Source organism: Chelonoidis abingdonii, chromosome 22 (assembly GCF_003597395.2).
Source record: "Chelonoidis abingdonii isolate Lonesome George chromosome 22, CheloAbing_2.0, whole genome shotgun sequence".
Classification (NCBI taxonomy): domain Eukaryota; kingdom Metazoa; phylum Chordata; order Testudines; family Testudinidae; genus Chelonoidis; species Chelonoidis abingdonii.
In genome coordinates, this window is record NC_133790.1 from 22,034,676 (window position 1) to 22,050,817 (window position 16,142).

The 16,142-nt window shown below is 40.0% G+C and overlaps 1 protein-coding gene across 1 annotated transcript; it reads right to left on the reverse strand.

Moving 5' to 3' along the window:
• Nucleotides 1–4,615: 4,615 nt before the first annotated feature.
• Nucleotides 4,616–16,142, reverse strand: YWHAH (tyrosine 3-monooxygenase/tryptophan 5-monooxygenase activation protein eta). Its single transcript, XM_032785197.2, has 2 exons — nucleotides 15,730–16,142; nucleotides 4,616–6,078 (listed from the first exon to the last, which is right to left on the reverse strand). Exons 1-2 carry the CDS (start codon nucleotides 15,814–15,816, stop codon nucleotides 5,422–5,424), a joined length of 744 nt encoding a protein of 247 aa, XP_032641088.1. The 5' UTR covers nucleotides 15,817–16,142; the 3' UTR covers nucleotides 4,616–5,421.

Sequence of the window (16,142 nt, forward strand, 5' to 3'; positions counted from 1 at the left end):
CTAGAGTCTCATCTTTAACCTTTTATTACTCAAAGTTTATTGCTTATAACATTTTATAGTTTTTTAAATTTCATATTTATAAATTATAATTTTATATCAATACCTTGCAAACATGGATCTCCAGAAGAATCCTCTTTGTTAATGAGACTGTAACAAAGGAAGTCTGGTCTGGTGGTGCACACTTTTGTTAGCAATCTTATTCTCCTTAATCATTTTTCCCTTCCTCCTATGAAACATATTGCTTAGCTGCTATTTGCTCTTCTCTGAAGCTATTTCACTGGGTACCCACTCATGGGTCCTGAATTTCTAGTGGGATAGAGGAGGAAATTCTTATAGCCCTTTAGGTTCCTTGCCCCCCTTAAAGTATTTCCCAGCACACCTTACACACAGACCAAATTCCACTAACGTTTCTCTATCTGAAAGCATAAGCATGAAGAGACCCCAGTGAGCAACTGACCTTTAGGTAGGCCCCATGCAAGTGGCCTTGAAGATCACATCTACATGTTATTCTTACGGACGTGATTGTGAATGTTAACCACCATTGTAAAATGCTGAGGAAATACCACATTGTATTAGCTTGTCAGAAAGAGAATCATATCTCAGTAACGCAACTAATTATTTTCTTGTGAGGTACTCTGATATATCAGTGAATGGTGGATGTCTATAATACCTTATTCCTTCAGACACTGGCTCTTTAACAAATAAAACATTGCAAAGCCAGGAAGAGAGTTTTTGAAGCAAAACAAAACAAACAAAAATAAAAAATCCATCTATCCCAACACCCTAAGAAAAAGACTCAGAACTAAGACCCCCTTATATCCACATGGAGCTTTAAGTACTTCATGTTTTTCCATATTAATCTCTTCAAAAAACTGTACTATTACACCCATAGCCTCAGATTTGGCAAAGATTGGCACATACGCTTAATTTCAGACACTTTGCACATGCAAAATTAAGAATGTGTGCAAATCTCTGCAGGATTGGGAACCTAAAGCAGAGTATCTGATAATTGCTGTCTTTTGTTGCAATTTTAAAAGGGAAAAAAGTGAATATGATACATAAAAGGAAATGGTCATTATAAAATGTAAGTTCCTAGGCATTTATATTAAACCACAAGCATGGGATTTTTGAAGCACTTATCGTCAGATTTATGCAGTGGTAGTTGCCAGGGTCAGCTTTTACACTCTGGATGAAGGGTATGCTTTTGGAAGAGAACCAGTGTGATTTGGGGAGCATTAATAAAACAGTCTATAGTACACTTTAGAGAGACTATTACACGAGAAGGTTCAAGCATAAATGTGATTTGTAGTGGAATCTAAGTTTTAATTCTATCTCCTTTAAAATAAATATTTGTTTCAGATGCATGTTACTTTAGGTTTGATGTTTTTGCTTTATTTTGGACAGCAGTGCTAAAATAGTTTAGTATTTATGGGTGTAGAGAGATCTATACAATATTTTCCAAACAAAACAGGATAAAATATATGTATGTTGCCTTACAGGTGGAACCCAGAGCATCCAAATTCATTTTTTTCCTCTGGTACCCACTGCCGCTGCCACCTCCTCCTCCCTCCAATAGGTATGTGTAAGGATTTCAAACTGGCCCCAAAGGTTACAGACTATTTGGTAGGTTACATTATCAGTAGTTTTCTCCCACACCTTAATTCTATATTATCATTTAAATTATGTTAATTGCATGCATTTTTAAAATCAACAACCCCTTTAGTAAGAGCAGTCTTTCACCTCCAGCCATCATTCTGTGCAAATGCTGAAGTTCACCATAGTGGCAAACAACGTTCCCAGGACTAATACGCAATTCGTGCCAGATGCTGAGACGTCCATGTAAGTAAAGACAATATGCATGCTGTCTCTCTTTGGATAGACAATGGCAGCTCTGTTCACCTATGAATAGACTATAGCCCAACCAACCCATATTATGGATTTGAGTATGAGAGACTGGACTGTCATGGGGAGAGGCTAGAAACATGAGTTTTTATCCAACGGAAATACAGCGTTGGAGAGTTACTTTAGAAAAGTTGTTCAACAGAAAGAATAGTTGCCCACCTTACATTAACATGGTTCTTAGAAATATGTTGCCCACATGGATTCCATGACCCAACCTCCTTCCCTGCTACTACAGAGCCCTATTCCTTTGGGATTCTGTATGGCTAAAGGAAGAACTGAGGGACAGTTGAGTCCATTCTTTGCGCCAATAGGGAGGCCCAGCTCCAACAGACACTGCTGGCCAAAAAAAGTATGCAGCCCAAGAGTGACCATATGGACAATACATCTCAGAGAACCACATTTACCATAAAGAGAATGGGGAGAAATGGGAGTACTACTTAGACTACAGGACAGCCCTACCAGAATATTGTCTTGAAAAGTTGTGGACCAAGCTCTAAAAAGCTGATCTAGATTTCAGAAATAAGGACATCTGCCAAACAGACAGTAGAGGCTGACGAAGCTCCAGTGGAAAGTGCTGATGTGGTTAGATGGATCAAACCTGGCTAACTCACATGTTCTTATGCAGTGATCGGTTTTGATAATTTGTTACTGCCTGACCCATAACCCTTTCAGCAAATGAATGCCAGTGTGTTCCTGAATGATTTTGTCCTGTTACAGTATCAGAATACCCTTAAACATCACATATTTGATGTAGTAACTTTCCCCACAGCTGGGTGAAGCTTGAAGATGACTAGATGAATGAATTGATTCACATGAAACTCAAACAAGTCTGGGCAAGTACTTAGCATGAGGCCTCAGAATAACCCTGTCCTTATGATACATTGTGTAAGGGGGACCTGCCATTAGGGCCCAGTTCTCCCCTACCCTTCAGATTGATGCAACAGCTGCCAAAAAGTCAGTCTTCATTGGTAGGTAGTAAAGGGAATAGGTGAGTAAGTTTCTAAGGGCTCCAACACAAGGATCCATCAACCCTGTTAATATTACCCTGAGGTCACAAGAGGATTATGAAAAAAAATTTTATTTGTGAAATAAAGCACCTAGATGAGTAGCTCACGGAGAAAAACAAACATGTCTAAATTAAGAATAAAATGAGTTTTTAAATCAACCGTTTATATAATTCTCTGAAAACTAATGGATGTAATTTCCAGAGGCTTTGAAAAAGGTTTTGATAAAAGGTTCTCTCATAAGGTCTCAAGAAAAGTTATCCAAGGGCATTCCTTTAGTATTTGAAAAAAAGTGTTTTCCCCCATAGTCTTGCAAATGTTTAAGGGAAGAAGCATCACCACCTCACACATACCTCTCTCCTGTGCACAGCCCTATCTTCCCTCCAGCCAAATTGATGCCACACAGAGTATTCACGCACCTTCAATTATAGTCTTCCACTGTCCAGGGTAACTCTTGCAGGAAGTACTCTTCAATCCCTATAAGGCTGCTACCTCCCCACATAACTTCTTAGAAAACACCCTTTCCCTCCTCAAATTGCTCACAGATATGACCATACAGCTGCTGTCTCCTCCTGGTAACACTTGTAACCATTTTTAATAGCTGCATAGCATGCAGTTATAACAGTATTACTTGTATTATAACGTTTTTAACTGTAGCATAGGCAGAAATGGAGGTGTTTTTAATACTGCAACAGATAAACATAGCTGACAAAGTGTAATTGAACTTAGTAGGTTTTAACACAGAAAGGACATAGGATGAAGCTGCTCAGAACAGCAGCTGTTTCTGAGACGACCACAGCCTTGCACAGTAGAAATTGGGTGGGTAAAGTATGCTACTCATCAGCTGAATATTCCTCCCTCTACATAGGACATTGTTAGCTGTGAGCAACTGGTGAGAGAAGCAGGGTGTCAAGCAATTCCTCTCTGAGACCTCTGTGGCTGCCTGGTCAGTTGCTGAGTCAGAAAAAAGGTGTCTTTATTCAGCCAAGACTCAGCCAGCTCAACTCCACTCCAGAACGAGACTGCTGCCTTCTGCAGAAGCTGGCTAGACAGAACAGTGACCTCAGGCTGAAGTTAAACCACAGGGTGAGGGGTGATGGCCTGTTATGGATAAAAATGTGTCTGAGGTCAGAAAAGAACATGACTAAATAGGTTAATGCAAGAGCACACAAGGAATCAATACATATTAACTAATTTATAAGTGGAGATACAGCAAATGAGTGAATTTGGGGGATCAGATTTAGGTTAGTTTGAGAGGAACTCCTTAAGATCCAACACTAATTAAGCAACATGATTGCATTTTGTTTGTATAGACAAGTCTAAGATAATGCTATGGTTTCTGTTAAAGAAATTTAATTCAAAACTCATTAATTGGTATAAGCAACTTGGCTGTAATTTCTAAGGAAAAAAATGTAAAAGTCTGCATGGACAGAAGCAGTATATACAAGTCTTTTCTTACCTAATTAGTATGTCAACAAGCAATACTCTTTAGAATCTTGTAAACATTGACCGGCAGGCTTGAACTACAGTTGAACTAGCAAGTTACTGCACTAATTATGCAATTGGCAGCCCCACTGGGATATAGGTGAGCAATGTTACATATTTAGTTTGGATTGCTACATTTTCTTCAATGTATTTAGGACTGCATTTGCAGGCTGGACACCTCTATAAATCTCCATTCTTATAAAAAGATGACAGGACAGCTCATGTTGAGATAATATTTCCAAAGCAGCATTTTATTTTATTCATTTAATTCCAAAACATTAAATTTAGAAGTCTGGCATCTCAGAGAGTCATCCATCTTAACATGGGCTAACACTGACATGGAGCTGTCAGAATACACAGACAACTAAACAGCCAAAGAGTTTACAAAAAATAAATTCATGATTTTTCAAAACAACTGCAAAAAAGGTTACAAGTATCAAAACTTTTAAGTAGATGCATTGCATTAAATGAAAGTCTGTGCACATCATAAGTTAGAGAGGCAAAAAGCAAGTTGCTACCAAAACCTCACATTCTGAACAGTTTGTAAGCTGATAAATAGAATTAAGTTGTCACCTCACATCAGCTTTTTAACTGTTTTCATTGGTTGAAAAAGTTTTCAGGGCGGCTAATTTGCTTTGCATGCACAAGATGTACTGCTCAACAAAACACTATCAGCTCATTTCAAAAGGAAAATTTAAGATTAGACTTTTGATTAATTCACTTTCCATTATTCTTGCCCATATTTGATAATCAATAGGCAAACTAAAATGCCTCTTTAATACGCATCTTTCTGCACCATTCAAGTGCAACTATGATAAACAGAGCAGATCAATCAATCAATCCAGCAATGCTCATGAAGACTTATCCAGAACTGCCTCCTGATAAAGTGGACTGCAGATCTGAACAGCTGTGCTGACAATACAGATATGCTTAGCGCTAGATATTTAGTGAAACTGTGGCAAGGAAATATTGTGGGATGGTGATAATGGGGATGGTGGAGGAGATGATGAAGGGCTGGGATGAAAGCTCTTTAGTTATTGCCCTCTCCTGCTTCCTCATCCTGCTGGTCACTTGTCCAGAGAGTGAGGTTGTCTCGAAGTAACTGCATGATAAGCGTGGAGTCCTTGTAGGAATCCTCATTTAGTGTGTCCAGCTCAGCTATGGCATCATCAAAGGCTTGTTTGGCTAAAAGGCAGGCCTGCTCAGGTGCATTCTGGATTTCATAGTAGAACACTGAGAAGTTGAGTGCCAACCCAAGCCTTATCGGGTGAGTGGGCTGCATGTGCTCTTTGCTGATTTCAAAAGCTTCTTTATAAGCAGCCTCTGAAGCTTCCACAACACTGTTCTTCTTCTCACCAGCAGCAACTTCTGCCAAATAGCGGTAGTAATCTCCTTTCATTTTCAGATAAAAGACCTTGCTCTCATACTGGAAGTCATTGCAGTTCTTGATCAAGAACTTATCTAAGAGGGCCAAAACATCATTGCAGACTGTCTCCAGCTCCTTTTCTATCTTCTCCCTGTATGCTTTAACTTTTTCCAGCTTCTTCTCATTCCCATCCGCCATAGTTTTCTGCTCTATGCTGCTGATGACTCGCCAGGAAGATCGTCTAGCCCCAACAACATTCTTGTAGGCTACAGACAGCAGGTTTCTATCTTCATTGGAGAGGGGCTCATTCAGCTCAGTCACCTGCAAATATACATAGAAAGATCAACTTAAAATAGGTTGGCTTTGAGGAAGAAGAAAATGCCATCATTCAATATGACTAATTTAAAAACTGCAAAAGGAAAAAATTCCTTCTAGATATGATAGCGTTCTTGTTCACCTTAACCAAAATTGAAGACCTGAGTGCAAGTCAATTCCTTTAAAAAATTCATATTTCACTTTAAACTTTACCATACCATCTCCCTAAGGTATTTGTAAACATTTATACTACACTTTTAAGTCTCATCAAGGAGTCTTAAGAACAGCCACTGAACAGCGTGCATCTAACTGGCAAGATGCAGAAGTATTCAAGAGGAAGACAACTGATTTGGAAAGTCTTTCCAAAAAGGCAAATACACTACTTGCTTTTCCTATTGAATTCACATGTGTTATACTGCCCAACAGCCTAGTGGAAGTACAGGGCAGTGCCAGACAATGCAGTTCCTCTCCATATTCAACCCTGCTGTGGGGTCCAAGGTGCATGCTGAAGGAACGGTATGCTCAGCCACTGGAGGAGAACTGGGTTGTACTGCTCCACAACACGTCCTTCACTGCACCTTCGGAACTGTAATTCGCACAATCTGATTAAAATTTGTCCTGTTTTCTGCTAAAATGGTGGTTGCAACCCAGGATTTCAAACCTGGGTAAGGGAAGAAATTATATAAAATGGAGTAAATTGGAAAGTTCAAAAGACAGAGGAATATTCCTTGGGAGTAAATTAAAAACACATATTGCAATAATTACACAATGAATTGTTACTGACTCATGAAGCTTCAGTAATATTTTTAAATATCGTATATTTATAATACATTTGATTCACTGCACTCTACAATAGTTTGTGAAGAAAGTTTCTAGAGTCTATAGATAAGGATCAGTTCTATTTTAGCAAACAATTGGAGGTTCTAAACTGGGGGGTGGTTCCTGGTGAATGCAAATGCTTTGACTTATCTGAGTCTACAATACTAAGCATATTTCATTAGCAACACCATATTAAAAATTTGTGACAACTGTGGAGAAAAACCTAATGTGGCAAAGCAAATTGTTGCTTCCCATTGCCAATGCACGAAGCCAACATGATATCATAACTATTAAAAGAAATTTAAATATTTACACTGCAATATACAGGCAAGCTACAAATAACGAAATCAGAAATTTAAATTTCTCCTTGCCAAATTCAAGAGGATAACTTCTATTCCTAGAGTACCGCAGTAACCCATAAACTATTCAAGAATGGTGTCTAACTTTTCAGATATAAAATAGTCCATCTTAATGAAAAATTAGAATTTTAAATGTGGTGCAACCATTATTGCCATGAGAATCTCTGTAGAGACAGTAACTAACTTCTTTAGTATGTGCTTGCTACCCATTCCTCCATACAGCTCAGTGACTCAAAGTTTAAGAGTATGACAGGGAGCAGCATTTTCCAAGGCAACCTAGGGAAAGCTAGGTTCTCAAGAACCAACTACAGACCTCTTTAATAACATCTTCATTTAAACAGACAATTGTATTGAAAACCAAAGCAAAACTGTGTGTTGTGCTTGCTATTTAGAGAAATTATACACCATCTTTAGCCTCAGTTCATTGTATCGATAGCATATTTCTTAAAGCTAATGTAACCCATCAGCTGTCCAACTTCTTTCTATGCCCATGCTTCTCATGCTCCTGTCTTTATCTCTCCCTCCCGCTTAGTTTCTCTCCACTTTCCAAGGCCTTTATTTCCACTTCAAACTTAAGCATCCCTAGTTTCCCACAACTGTGTGCATAATGAAAATTTAAAAAATGTGAAAGTTGAAAATAAAGTGTGTTATAACACATGGATACTGGACTGTAATTAATATGTACTAATTTGCTAAGCCATTTGACAAAAATAACTGAAGAACTCTCCCTCTCCAATCACAACAGAAACTCAAGTTATGTACATACCCTCCATTAAGCAAAAGCGTGGGTAACTAGAATACTTAGGGGACTGGTGCAAAAGTCAAACTGACGATCAGACCAACACAGGGAAGCTCGTAGCATCAAAAGAGCTCAACTGAGAACACTTTCCTCCAAACCCCTGGCAAATAATCTTTAAAACTGACTTAAGTGTCTCAGTGGATCTTAATTTTCACATAAAGCATCAGTCTACACAACAGCCAGGATCCAAACCAGACATGCTTTTATAGCTCAAAATGAACACAATTTGTTATACCGACAAGAAAAATAGTAGGCTGTGCAACTTCCAGAACAAAGGTCTAACATGCTCCACACAAGAAGCACCAGTTAGTGAGCCACTAGATTCTGTATCACCTGAAGCTCCAAAAATGTGTTTAGGAGCACAAACAAGTCACAAGCATGAGGCTAAATGGAACATGTATTACACAAGAGGAAGGCTGCACCTTCCTCACCAGAGGCACCAGTGAGAAAAAAAACCATTATCCAGGATCTTCTCACAGATAGCCACCTAATGGATTTGATTAAAAGATTGAACTGGGTATCACCAGCACATATGGCTACATACCTCAAACTGTCTTAATATTTCTCCTAGTGACCTATTATGTACTGAGCAGGAGGAACTGACAGAACAGAATCGAGTGGTATACCACATAAGCAGCAATCTCAAGGCAAATAAGAAGTTTCCTCAACACCACTCTCTGGAAATCTCTTAAGTCATTTCTGCAAGCAGGTCAACTGGAAGAGAGGCTGCTGAAAGATACAGAAGCAGCAGTATGGACATCCAATTCATACCCATCACTGTAATGCCACTAAGCAAGGAATCAGCAGTGTCTTTGTATCATACTCCAATGCTACATTAAGTGAGGGGTTTCACAGGAAATCAGAAGATTTTGTTCGGCCATACATACATTTCAAGAATTTTTTTTCCTGTTAAAGGAAATTTAAGAACAGCTTGGTAACTTCAACATCCCAAAAATAGTATGACAAATAGGCCTTGCTTTCCACACAGTTGTTCTATAGAGTCCCTTTGCAAATCCATATCGGGGAAGTCATGTGGCAAAACATGCAATTCCCATAGTGAGTGCAAAGCCAGGGTCATGAAGGATAATCAGCATTTAAGTTGAAGGAAGCAAATACCTTGATTTCTTGTAGAAAAGATATTAAAAAGGTGATAAAAAAATCTAAAAATCGTTGTGGGTACTTTTTTTGCTGCTTTATGATTTATTAAGGTAGCCTGAAAGGGAAGGTGTTTTTGTTAATGTAAGATTCATTCTGATCCTTTTTTCTTTTTAAAATGTTAGAAGTTTTCTGCCGTAGGAAGACTACAGATGGTGGAACAGGAAATAGGATTTTAAGATTGCAAGTATCAAGGAAATGAAACCTGATTAACTCAGTTATTTTTATTCTTAGTTCAAAACTGTTACCACCACCTGTTTTTTTCTCAAATATTGTGGTTAGAGATCATTATCAAGGATTCAGCACCCATTCCTTTAATTAAGGGAGGAGAGAACTTCCAGAATACATCTGAAACCTGCAGTGTGTGAGAGAGAATGAGAGCTTTCAGGCTGTTTTATATATCAAAGAAACAAAAAGAGTAAAAAAAAACAAACAAACCCCACTTCTTTTTTGTAAACAGGGTACCTTTAACTATCTCACCCAGTAGTGGTCCCAACACCACTTCCCATTTGCCTTTGTCAGACATGAGAGGTATGGAATCTTGCAGGCTGTATGCTGAAGCTATCTATGCATCACCATGAATCTTCAACCTGGAATCATATTCTGAAAATATATGTTTTAGATGGGGAATACATACAACAAACCCACACCACTCCCAAATCTATGTGTTCCGTGCCCCCCACCCCTTCACCACAGGATTATAATCAGATTAGTTTCATGCAGAAACTGACATCGACATGATTACCTTCAAAATAGGCGTTGGCACATTCAACTCTGTACACAATGGTGACTAAAATACAGTATGTGGTACATACAGTGCCTTCAACTCAGTGTAGAATTAGTGACCATTCACTGTTAAATCTCAACAGAGTTTTGGAAAAACCTGTTTTTTTATCAGGGCTGCCTGGGTGGAGTAAAACTCCACTGTAACCTCAGCTTTTTGGCCTGTCAGTTGTCTACAACTGAGGAAAAGGGACTTAAGATCTGCAACTCAGCAGGAGCTCGTGCTAGGAGGAGGCTATACAATGTACTGAGTTATTTCAGCACTGCTCTTGTACTGCTCGTGGGAGGAGTTCTCTACAGTGTTTCTCAATCTTTTTGATTCCAGGGACCAGCTTGCTGCCTTCCTAAACTATGTAAGGGAAAATCTCAGGGACTGGCACTAGTTTGCGAAGCATTCCCTGAGAAACACTGCTCTACACTTTCTGAAGAAGCACTCCCTGCCTTCCCGTGATCAACTGATGGGTACCCCTCCTTTGTAATGTAGCCTTTGCCCTATGTCCCAGATTATCACTCTGTCAATTTTCTTTTTCCTGCCCAGTTTTCTCATTTGTGTTTTTGGAAGGGATTTTTTGCACTATTTTACTGTTCACTCACTCTGCTGTCCATTCATTTAGAAGGCTACCTGCAACTCTGGATGGGTGGGTATCTAACAGGAGTCTCAAGGTTCCAAATCAGATTACTCCTGTAGTTTGTTTCAGTGAGAGAAGCAGAGGGTTGCAGGCCTGCACATTTAAGTTTCTTCAGTGGCCAACTGTATTAGGGTATACTGTGGGAGAAGGTGGCTGTCAAGGTGTCACCTCCTGTTTTACCCACTGCAGGAATAAATTTTCGTTGGTGATCAACGATACACATTTTGATGTAATGAAGAGGTCCACGGTAATGCAGACAGCTTCTCAACCTCACCATCTCCCACACATGGTTGAAAAAAACTGAATTGAAGGACAGAAGGCAGCTTCTCTTACCCTATACCCATAGCCATCTCTTCCTGGAGGTGGAGGGCTCTTGGGCTTTGCAGTTGGTAAACTTTACCTATTACCTGATTGTCAACAAAAAGCATGCTCTCACATTACTATGGTACAAGCCACAGCAGTGCTAGGAATATGAAAAGGAACCACTGACCGTGTGTCTTCATGCAGTTAGCTCAGGTTCCTATTCAGGTGTGCCCTTAACCCTCCTCCCATTCACATAAGATTGGAAATTTGACCAATCCAAAATTAACTGGTCAATTGCCCAGTCAAGCTTCAGATATCAAAAATGGTCAAATATTTTCAAGCACTAATGTATTAGAACAGTATCAACCGTAACAAAAGGAATAAGACTTAATGGTCCCCAATAAGATTAGCCTCAGATAGATAGTAATACCTCATTTACAAAAAACAGGTTACTTAACGGAGTTATTTTAACTCAGAAAAATGCAACACAATAAAATTCTAACACACTCCCCCCAAAGAAAAAAAGAAAGGCACCATGATGCAATCAAAAAGATAGGCTGGCACCTATATCAGGACATTCTTGCTGAATATTTGATGGTCAAATAAGAGGTGGTCAAGTAACCTTTTTGACTATTCAACTGACCATCTTGCCAAGCCTACTTCCACACAGAAAATCCACTCACTTGAGTCTACCTGTGCTTTCAACTCAGGCTAGCTGGCCTGTCTGGGAGTGTAGATTAAAGTACAGGTGCCGATTTAACTCAGGCTGGTAACTGCCATACTGTGCAGTGGTGACATTGACTAAATCATGAGTACTGACAGTTCTCTAATGTCTTTCTACCATTTGACTCCCTTCTCCCCAGGTCTTACCAACTGGGCACCCAAGTTCTCTCACAACTGACTCAGAAAGAATCAGAGAGGCTCAGCTTACCATAGCATAAAGAACATGGGATATGACTCCCAAAGTCCTAGAGAAACACAGGTGACAGCATCATCAGGGAGAACACTGTAACCCGGGTATGGCTTTGCGGTGTGGCTGCTCACACCTGGACAAGGCTAACTTGGAAGCCAATCTCACGAGTTAACTCTGTATTGAAAACATACCCTTAGTATCCACTAGATAGTCTTGCAGCAGGCAGAGGTAGCACTTAGATCAAAAGCATCCCTGCTTCTCCACACACACAGTACTACCAAAAACGGACAATCACTGGAAAGAGAAAAGAGCCAGAGGATGTAATACTGAACGTACAAGTCTGTCAAAATTCTTTAACACCTTATATGAAAAAGGAAATTTCAAAAGCTCCCTACAAATTAAGTTAGAGCCCTATTATACATATAAAGAAATAAAAATAATATAACTGAAAATGGTCTGTATACCATATTCATTAATGTTATATATTTTCTTTCCATCTGCAGTGAGCCTTGGCAAAGAGTTCAGTATTCCACATATCACACAAGTATTACTCAAGATTACTTCCTCTCAAATTAATAATTCAGTTCTACTTACACTAATTTGAAATGAATAAGTTATTAGATATGGTCACTATGTTGCTACATTAAATAGCAATACAGACTAATCAAAATCTTGAGCAAAATGCACAGGAATTCATATATTTTGAGTTCTACAGCTCATAGTGTAATACACCAGAATAGCTTAACTCCTTTTTGCTATTAGTTAGTATTTCATACCATTTCTGAAATTCATTTGAACAAAGCAGCATTTAATGCAATATTACTTCTTTATATAATTGTTCAAACATCACAGACATGTGAAGTGCCATATTTAAAGTAAATAAAAATATGCTTTTGGTATATCTGGTTTTTTCACAGCTATGGCCTGTTCCTGTTCTCTGTATAATAATTAAAAACGTCAATATGGAAGTCCAGCACACGAAGTAATGTTAGTTTGCTGGAGCCCTAGAGAAGGGTTTACTTAAATGAATGTACCACACCCTTTGGCAAAATATCATTTTACAGAGGTACATTTAACTGTATTTCTCATGGAGGGAACGTTAGGGTTCTGAAAGAAAACCAAACTCACTGTCACATCGCAGTCTTATCTTCCTCTCTTGCTACTCATCATGATAGGTGGGAAAGAGCTGGCATTCAGCCAAGAAGAAAAACTCAACAGCAGTTAATGACTGTACTATTACTTTAACAAATATACAGTATTTCCTATAAGGTTTAAATTATTAGAATTTCTACATTAAGAAGCTTTTTACAAAACTACCATTAACTTGAAAACATACTGCTAAAGTCTTTAGTCTATTTGGCAGACAACGTGGGATGTATTTCTCCCACTATACACAAGTTTTTTTGCATCCTCATATCAAGTTTAAGACTATTCACATCAGTTTATATTTGTGTATGTAATTGTCAGATAGCAAATATTTCCCTCTGTAAATTCGTTTCTTTTATACAGGGGTAGGGCTAGTTTAAATGATAGAAGCTTTTTGTTTAGGTTACATGTACTGAAATTAGAGGAAACATTAGTTGTGTGTAATTGTAAGAGCCCACATAACACATTGCCTTTTGTATAAAAACGTAAGCTCCCACTCTTTCCCCAAAACCTGCCCAAAATGTACAAGGATGTTCTAGAAGTTGCATCATGTTTTAGAATGAAAACCTGCAAAAAAAGTATCCAGCTAACCAACATTTTATTCAAAAGATACTTGGAGAAACTGGAGTTAACTATTTTTGTATTCAAGGAATAACTACAGTTTTCATCATTTGTAACAAAGTGGAAACATTTTAACTTCCATTTTAGGTATGTTTATAATTGTTTATGTGAGGTATATATTAAAGAAGCAATTCGCACCTTTGTCTAAATTCAATGCATTGAAACAAATATTGAAGTTAGAGCCCTAGAGGAACTGCATTGTCATATGCATTATTGGAGGGTAAAGGAAATATGGAAAGCAAAGACAAATGATTTTGAAGCAGGATGGAATGACAAAAAAATAGCAAAATATTTTTAAATTTAAAAATGGTCTATTAGACAAACACTAATTATCTGCAGCATCTCCTGAAAGACTGTAGCTCCACTCTGCTTTTGTCTTCTGATTTCATGCATTCCAATATTTGAATAGGAAATTTTGAATAGTAAAAATATTTCAGCTGCATTAAATTTATTCCAATTTTACCAAGTATTTCCTGGGTCACCAATAGACTTCGCTAAAACCTGTACATAGGCTTGGACAAGTAAGTATTTTTTTAGAATAAGCAATGAAAGGTATTTCTAAAGGTAGAGTCATTCCCACTTCAATAAGCAAATCTAGTAGTGCCATTAATATAATTTCTCACTTCAAACATAATAGCTCTGTTACAGACATGTCCAAAAGCACTTTTGTGTAAGAATTCTATTAGCCATAAGAGGTTGTGCTGTATGAGATTACATACAAAGCAGACCATAAAAATCAGTACCAAACAGAATGAGAGGTTTTTGAATTTTTATTTTAAAGGCATGTGATATAAACTGAGAGTCTGATGTATTATAACATTTTGGATCATGGATGGATTGATTTTTTTTATAATATGAACTCCACATGAAGCCCAGTTCTTTGGGGCAGAGACTGTCTATTTAGACAGCACTACTGCACAACAGGGCTATGAATTGGCTGGGCATCTGGGTGCTAACACAATACAAATTAATATGATCATAAATAAGAATTAAGTAGAGCAGACATGTTCTGGAAGGATATTGAATGTTAATTCAATATTTAATTTTTAAAAGCTAAAATACTCTTCACTGGATCTCACATATAGTTTAGACATGAGAAGTTTGGTTTGCTAGTTTATTACGTGTTCAGTACACGTTACTGTTAAATGCTTCATTTTAAAGGGGCAGGTTTAATCTACCTTTAAATATTATTTGAATGTATTTAAGTATTCAAAATTATGTACAGATTGTAGACAATATAGCAAGCAAATTCTTCTACTGCCTCGAGAAAAAGAAAAGCATGCCTTGAAGGATCTTGTGCTGTGAGTGTTTATGTTCCTGGATGCAGCTATTACACGATCTTTGAATGAAAGCTCCCCAGGTTGGTGGGTAAGGCCTCCTCCAGTTATGCCTTCTTGATGCCACAGAAACATCTAGAAAGGAAAGGGTCCTCTTGCCATGTTAGGCTTCTCCAGACCCACCTCTAAGCACAGAGACTGGCCGGGCCATACATACAGCACCATCAGCCCATACCTACAGCTTTAGGACTGGTCCCAGGTTACCTGGAGGCGCTAAACCAACACTCCAAGGTCAAACTCAGCATCTCCGGCCCACCCCGGAGGATGGGGGGGGGGGCCTGGGCCGGCGTCAGACAGGGGCGGGGTAGGATCGGTGGGGAAGAGGAAGTCCCCCCCCCGGCAAATGAAGGACAAAAGCATTATGCCATCCGCTTGCCCCGGACACGCGCCGCGGAGAAAGAAAGAGGAGAGGCACCCAAGCACACGCCCTCTGTGAGGAAATGTCAAGAGCGTACCGGGGCGGAGGCTCACACACTGCTGCCGGAGAGCGGAAGGGCTGGACACCCCGCTGCAGCGCTGGGGAAACTGGCTCCGGCTGCTGGAAACGGACCATCCCCCTCCACTCCCAGCTTTGCCGAAACAGACCCCAGGCTCCCCGCGCCGAGTCACGAGGCGCTACCCATGATTCTTGAGGAGACACAGCAGCGAGTGTGCCGTGGTACGGGACTCCACTGCGCCCTGCCTCCTTCAGGTGCGACCCAAAGGCCGGCTGCATCCCCCTCTCCACAACTCCGCCTTTGCCCAGCTTCCCTTCCGCGTGGGACCCGCAGCCAACACCTTGCTCCCTACTCACCGCCTTCATGGCTGAGGCCATGTCGTCGTATCTTTCCGCCTGCTCGGCCAGGCGGGCTCGCTGCAGCAGCTGTTCTCGGTCCCCCATGGCCGCTTCCGTAGTGACTACCGGGCTGGGCACTCAGCGGCACCACTCTCACGCGGGGACTAAGCGGAGAGTTCGCGCTTCACGGGTTACCTAGCGCGCGAACGCGCTCACTCCGCGGCCGTTGGCGCCTTGCGCTCAGTGACCGTCGGGCTTTTCGGCAGCCGTTGGCGCGTCGCGCTCGCGGGGCAGAGGTTGATAAGTACCTCAGTGCCTCTGGCGGGGCGAAGATCGCGCGCTCGCTCTGTTCCCTCACCAGCTTGTACAGCTCGCGAGTCGCGTCTCTCTCGCCCCACTCTGTGCCTCGCGCAAGGTTGCCGCCTCCTGCG

Excerpts from the sequence above, each read along its gene's own strand:
- YWHAH (XM_032785197.2), bottom strand. The coding sequence starts at position 15,816 with ATGGGGGACCGAGAACAGCTGCTGCAGCGAGCCCGCCTGGCCGAGCAG. Across the intron at positions 6,079-15,729 it reads TGGCCTCAGCCATGAAGGCG|GTGACTGAGCTGAATGAGCC; the intron begins GTGAGTAGGGAG and ends GTATATTTGCAG.